At 48.5% G+C, this 6,862-nt stretch overlaps 1 protein-coding gene across 5 annotated transcripts in view; it reads left to right on the forward strand.

The window, feature by feature from the left end:
- Positions 1–4,414, forward strand: part of NSMCE1 (NSE1 homolog, SMC5-SMC6 complex component) — a 44,211-nt gene extending 39,797 nt beyond the window's left edge. For 2 of the 5 annotated variants that reach the window (XM_053557103.1, XM_053557107.1), the window contains exons 6-7: positions 2,366–2,482; positions 3,602–4,414. In XM_053557103.1, the coding sequence (XP_053413078.1) occupies positions 2,366–2,482; positions 3,602–3,901 (417 nt within the window). In that variant the 3' untranslated portion in view covers positions 3,902–4,414. The remainder of the gene's footprint in view (positions 1–2,365; positions 2,483–3,601) is intronic. The other 3 variants (XM_053557106.1, XM_053557108.1, XM_053557104.1) reach the window with 3 other exon arrangements.
- The last annotated feature ends 2,448 nt before the right edge of the window (positions 4,415–6,862 follow it).

Below are 6,862 nucleotides of genomic sequence, written 5' to 3' on the forward strand. Positions count from 1 at the left end.
AAATGAAAAGAGTCCAATGAGCAGTGATGTTAAAATAGATCTGAGGATGACTAGCAAGCACGTGACCATGTAAAAGGCCGGGCGGGAGTGCAGTGAACGGCACAGGGGCCCTACTGAGGAAGAGCCCAGCTCCTTGAGAAGCACAGGGGAGGGACAGGCATCACCTGTGGGAAGGATGACAGAAGGGCCTCTACAACAGCGATTTTCAACCAGCATGCCGTGAAGTTTTAAAGATAATTATTAAATTTATTTTTATTTTTATTTTTGCATATACATGTGTTTACTAGGTTTCCATTTTTTTGCCTTCACAAAATTAAAAAGGCTTAAATTTTAACAACAATAACAATGTTTAAAATAAGAACTAGAAACAAAAACCTCGTAAAGAAGGTACGAACATAAATACATTCAGAAAAGGAATCAGACAATTGCTACGTCAAAATATTAAGCAATGATAAAAATAATAATAATGCAAAGAAAGTAACATTCACATTGTCAAATTAGAGTACGTCTACTATAGAATACTTTGACTCTGAGATTCAGTATGGAGTCATCAGTTAACTTCTTACATTTTTTTAAGTCTCAAAAATAACTACTATTTATAAATAAAAGTAAAAAATAATTTTGAAAAACAGATCATGCCAAATCTTAAAGACAATAGAAAAAGAAGAAATACTTCAAAGTACTATTTGAAGTAATACTTCAAAGTATTACTTAATTACTTAACATTAATTAACATTACTTAAACATTAATTTTTAATTCAACTTGTTAACATGTTGTTTAGGATATTGCATCCTCATTTATTTATTTATTTTTATTGTTAAATCATAGCTGTGTACATTAGTGCAATCAAGGGGTACAATGTGCTAGTTTCATATACAATCTGAAATATTCTCATCAGACTGTTCAGCGTAACCTTCATGGCATTTTCTTAGTTATTGTATGTAGACATTTGTATTCTGCCTTTAATAAGTTTTGCCTGTACCCATTCTAAGATGCACCATAGGTGTGGCCCCACCTATTACCCTCCCTCCATCTTAACCTCCCTCCTCCCTTCCCCTTCTATGGCCCTTTCCTCATAGTCTTGTGCTATAGTTGGGTTATAGCCTTCATGTGAAAGCTATAATTCAGCTTCATAGTAGGGCTGAGTACATTGGATACTTTTTCATCCATTCCTGAGATACTTTGCTAAAAAGAATATGTTCCAGCTCCATCCATGTAAACATGAAAGAGGTAAAGTCTCCATCTTTCTTTAAGGCTGCATAATATTCCATGGTATACATGTTCCACAATTTGCTAGTCCATTCATGGGTCGATGGGCACTTGGGCTTCTTCCATGACTTAGCAATTATGAATTGGGCTGCAGTAAATATTCTGGTACAGAAAAAAAAAAAAATTTTACAATAAGCTCTTGCTTATTGTAAAAATTATAAAATAACAGAAAAGATGGTGAGCACTCCGGGAGACTCCATAAGCATCTATTCTCCATGGTGCTGTCCCATGGCCAGACCTGAGCCCTCTCCCTCCAAGCCCGACCCCCACAGGCTTCTCAGCCAGCATGCCTGTGTCCAGTCCCTGACCCCCACACTGGCACCCCCTAGTGGGGAGGATCAGATAGTAACAACAGCGGCTAACAGGTCACAGCCCAGTCCACTGACTGCCTCTGATGAGAAAGAATTGACTTTTGTGAGTTCCCATGACATTGACCTCCACACGGGTCTCCATCCTGTGTCTTAGCAGCTGGGGTGGTGGGGCAGCTGCACTGTTGGTGTGCTTCCTGGCTCTCCCGGGGTTTCTAGGCTACATGTATGGACTGTGCCTTGAGGTGGGAGTTGGGAGACCCAGCTTTGCTTCTGTAGACTCCTTCCAGCTTCTGAGGTCTGTAAAGTGATGTGGCTGGAAGTGACCTTAGATGGTCCCTGCAGAGGCTCCAGGCAGCAGTGCTGGGAGGTTACTTTGGGGAGTGGGGTGGAGGTGGCTGATGGCAAAGAAGCAGTGTGTTTGCTTGCTAGGAAACTGTCCCCTTTGTGGGTCTCAGTGTCCTCACCTGCAGGAGGACTGTGCCTCACATGGGGCATTTGCACAGACAGAATGATCATGTCTGAAGACACAAGGTGCTGAGAAAGTGCAGGGGTGGGGTGGGGGCTTCACCTCTGCTGCCCTTTAGGTCTTTGTCACAGTTTTCCTTGCTGAGCCTCTGCAAGGGCACATGGTTCACTCTGGTTGGCTGTGGCTGGTGGAAACCTGCAGTGCAAAGAGCATCCAGACCTTTGTGTCTGCCTGGGCTTTGGGCTGTGGGATGGCAGAGGGGTACTTCATGGGGAGAGGGCCTGGCTGAGGTGGCCGCTTCCCATTCTGTACCTATAGAAGGAAGGGGAGTTTACCCTGCACACCCGGGCCATCCTGGAGATGGAGCAGTACATCCGGGAGACATACCCTGATGCCGTGAAGATCTGCAACATCTGCCACAGCCTCCTCATCCAGGTATTCATGTGGCCGGGGTAAGGGAGTGCACCTCATAGCCCGTCCGGCTTCCCAGGGCTGTGTGGTACTTTCCAGAATTCTCTCTGGGCGCAGCCTTCTGACACTGCTGGGACATCCTCCAGTCAGGGCTGATGGAGATACTCTCCCCGGATGTAGCCGGGGCGGGGGGGTGCACCTCTCCTGCTCTGCCCACATAGATTTGCCATCTTTTCAACTCCTAGGCTCCAGTCTTCTAAGCCTAAGGGCTCTAACTTACTTTTCTCCAGAAAGGCTCTCCTGAGTCTTTTGTGTGATTGTGGTGAATATCTTTTATGTGTCAATTGTTGTTTTCCTAAGTCATCTGTTTTACATTGATGGTTTGTAGGCTTTACAGCCATTGAGCCAGTGCTGGACATTTATGTGTCCTTTTAGGTTTTTATAGTTTTATAATTTTTTTTCCCCTTTTTTAATTGTAGTAGCTATGGTGGGCCTCTTTGCACATGTGTCATTGGGTACCTGGTGACTATTCTTGGTTGAATTCCTACAAGTAAAATTTCTGGGACAAAGTGTATATTATTATTATTTTTTTTTTTTGTAGAGACAGAGTCCCACTCCATGGCCCTCGGCAGAGTGCCGTGGCCTCACACAGCTCACAGCAACCTCCAACTCCTGGGCTTAAGTGATTCTCTTGCCTCAGCCCCCCGAGTAGCTGGGACTACAGGCGCTCGCCACAACGCCCAGCTATTTTTTGGCTGCAGTTTGGCCGGGGCCGGGCCTGAACCCGCCACCCTCGGTACATGGGGCCGGCGCCTCACCAACTGAGCCACAGGCGCCGCCCTGTATATTATTTTTTAAAAACATTTTTGAGCCATGTTGCCAAATTGCCTCCTGAAAAGGTTGTCTGTCTACACTGCCACCTGTAGGATCTGAGGACAGGAGCCCGAGGGCTGCAGAGGCAGCCTTGTGAGCCTGCAGCTTCTACTTAGTCATTTGTTAGTGAAAGCCACGGTACTAAGGACCTGGGTTGTATTATCAGTATTAATCTGGGCCTGGAGGACACAGCTGCCGCCTGCTGGTCGTTTCCTTGCAGCTGTCCTGGAGCTTTCTGAAATGGGCAGGTGTGCACAACTCCATACTCAGTCCTTCTTGTTTCAGGGTCAGAGCTGTGAAACCTGCGGGATCAAGATGCACCTGCCTTGTGTGGCCAAGTATTTCCAGTCAAATTCTGAGCCGCGCTGCCCTCACTGCAATGACTACTGGCCCCATGACATACCAGGTGTGTGGTCCCTGTGGGCTAATAGGAGGGGCAGAGCTCATCACCTGGATGTGGGGAAGCCCTGGGAGACAGGGAGTACAGTGAAAGGCTCCTCGAATGCAGGGGTCTCTCAGCAGCCCAGTCCCACTGAAAGAAGTGTAAAGGCTGACTTGCACCATTCCTAGGGGCTCTTTAAAACACAGTAGAAATTCTAACTCAAATGAGCATTGTCTGGTAGCCATCTCCAGAGGGGGTGTCTGAAAGCATTGTCTACAGGTACCTCAGCTTGTTCTTCTGTGAATCGGAGTTAATTCTATCTTCCTCGCCGGCTGGGGAGGAGGGTAGCAGTGAAAAGCATTATGGACGTAGGACCATAAGCAGAGTTTTGGGCACAGGAGACATAGCTGTCGACTTGAGCTGTGTCCCTGTGCCACCAGCACCTGGTATTCACTGTGTCTTCCTTGCCTTTTCTGTATACAGAAGTCTTCAACCCTGAGAAGGAGAGGGAAGCTGGTACCTCCAAATCGAGCAAGAAGTCCTTGCGGTCCAGGCATCATTAGCCGCTATGTGCCTGGGACAGCCTGACCACTCAGCCCTGCCTGGGAGAGGGCATCAATATTTCACAGTTTACACAGAATTACCTCCCTTGTTCTTTGTATTTGTTATTAACAGCTTAGGAATAAAAGCGTTATAAGTTGCTGCAACCTCTGGGTGTAGTCTCTATCCTTAGGCCCTGCATCCTGGCCTTTCCTTCTTTCCTGGAGTTCCAGTGGTAACTCAGAACTGTTGGTTTGGGCTCCGGTAGGCAAAGCTCACAGAGTGCCCCTTGCAGGTCAGTGGGCTTTTCACTGAGACACTATAGCCCGAACTGGCTCTGTCTTCAGTCCCAGCTTAGGTCAGTTGTCTTGTCAGGACCTAGCCATCACTGAGCCTGGAGTTATGAGTCTTGGCCTTGGCCTGTCCAGCTCCCGCAGTCTGGACTCTCCCCTGGCCTGAAATGTCACTAGCAGCCAGTGACATTTCAGCTGCAGTCTAGATGCCACCTCCTTCCGGCCCTCTTGCACTCAGTCATCATGAAGTCCTGTCCAGCTCCTGCTCCAGGATGACTGTAGGGACCCATGGTGGGCGCCTGCCCCACTGCTTAGGGTACAGCGCTTCCTTCCTCTGGCTGTGCCTCCTTTGCTGCACATCCTCCCCTCTGGTCTCCTACCCTTCCTGCCCAGCCTTAGGCCTTGGCAGCCTCTTAAATCTCTGCAGCGCCCAGTCCCACTCCCTGCACTTTCTTGGTCCTCACTCTTGTTGCACTGTTAGAATTCCAACTTCCTGCCTCTCCGCCCCAATGTCAGTCAGGACCCTTCATTTGTGACAGCTAGGCCAATTCAGACCAGCTAGAACAAGGAAGGACTTGGCCTGAGGGGCTGTCAGGAGAGGCTGTGTCTGGTAATTGCAGCAGTGTCACCAGGCATCCATATTTCTGTCTCTGCTCATGAGCTGGCCTCTTGCTTGGAGCCTACAAGGTAGTTTCCCTGGAAACCCACTTTCTCCATGGTGGCAGAGCAGCTGCCCTGCTTCCAGGTCTCATGCCCCAGTGTCAGGGGGAAGAGGTGGCTCTCGCTCAGTGGCTGCCCAAGCCCCAGGGAGCATTCTCATGGCTCCCAGCTAGATTGTGGACATCGCAGAAGTGGAAAGGAGATACTCCAAGGGGCATCAGAAGTCAGACTTGCCTAGAGCTGTGGGTGGGACAGTGCCTCCAAGCCCCACGACTGAGTAAGCAGGGCATCTCCCTAAGCAAACTGAAGATGCAATTACTAGGCAGGGGAATGAATTGTGGACACTGAATTGGTGGGGTGGCCTCCCCAGGGTGGGCAGCGGTACTCTGCTTTGTATACCTCTGTAAAACCCGTGTGTGGTGGGCATTTAAGGTGCGGTGAATGTGAATACCTGCTGGGGGGCTCACCCTCCCAGACCTGAGTCTGGGTCCTTGAGCCCCTCCCAAGGGTGAAGCTGCCTCACCTTCCTGTCAGTGAGGCAGCCTGGGACCCCACACAGCTCTTCCTCAATGGGCGGGCACAAGCCCACTGGTAAGGCCAGTGGGCACCCAGACTCGAGTTCATCAGCACAGATGCCCCAGGAGCTTAGCCAGAAAGGTATGAGATAGCTTGTAGAAATGACAGGAAGGCAGAACCAGTCTAGAAAAGATGGACCTTGGAATTGGGGGTTCAAGGACTGCACTGATGCCATACTAAGTCAGCTCTGTCCCCTGTGTCTGTCCTCCCAACATGCCCTCAAGATGCAGGTGCAGGGAGTGAGCTGTGTATAGACCTTCTAAGACTGCTTTCCCAGGGTGGAGGGGGCTGGGGGAAGATAATAATTCTCCAGAATCCTATCGATAGGCTGTTCTGGAAGATGGGAGGATGGATATCAAAAGGCAAAAAGCCAATCAGCATATTTATAGCCAGCTTCTTGCATTCACAATTGTTCTGTGTTCTGGTGGTCAAGGAGAGGTATATCCATACAGTTTGGAGGAGTCTTAGTTGGTGACCCAGGAAGCCTCTGAGCACCTGTCACTGGGACACTGGCCCTCCAGCCACTAGCTTCCCCGTCTCTCACCCTTTTTTATTTTTTGATACTGTTGCAGGAAAACAAGGCCCAACGGAGAGAAAGAGTACCCAACCACCACGTTTATAAGAGGAAGGGCTTTATTCACCAGCCGGGAGCTTACGGCGTAGAAGAATTCCAAATGGCCATGCTCCCCAACTGCCTTGGTCTTTCCTTTTTTATTGACAGTCAAAAAGTTCCACCCCACAGGTACCCTTCTCATTGGCCAGTTTGAATCAAGCGGGAGATGCTAGTCCCACCTCTACAGAACTACAGGATTTCACAGAAGTTGGAAATTTCCAAGTTTCAGGAAGTTAAGTTTACAAATTCCCAAGAGCTGAGTCACCGTGGAGAGGACCCTGCATGTGTATCCTTTTGGTCTCCTTGAGAAGACCTGTTCTTCTAGACCTTACCCTTCTGGGGTATCCTCTCTCATTCCCCCCTTTTGAGACTCCAGTATATTTTAATTTGGGGTCAATATCAGTTTCTGCAGGTGCCAATATTAATTATTTTTCAGCACTGAGGTTTTAGGCACTGTGACTTGGGTT

This window comes from Nycticebus coucang, chromosome 12 (assembly GCF_027406575.1).
Source record: "Nycticebus coucang isolate mNycCou1 chromosome 12, mNycCou1.pri, whole genome shotgun sequence".
Classification (NCBI taxonomy): Eukaryota; Metazoa; Chordata; class Mammalia; order Primates; family Lorisidae; genus Nycticebus; species Nycticebus coucang.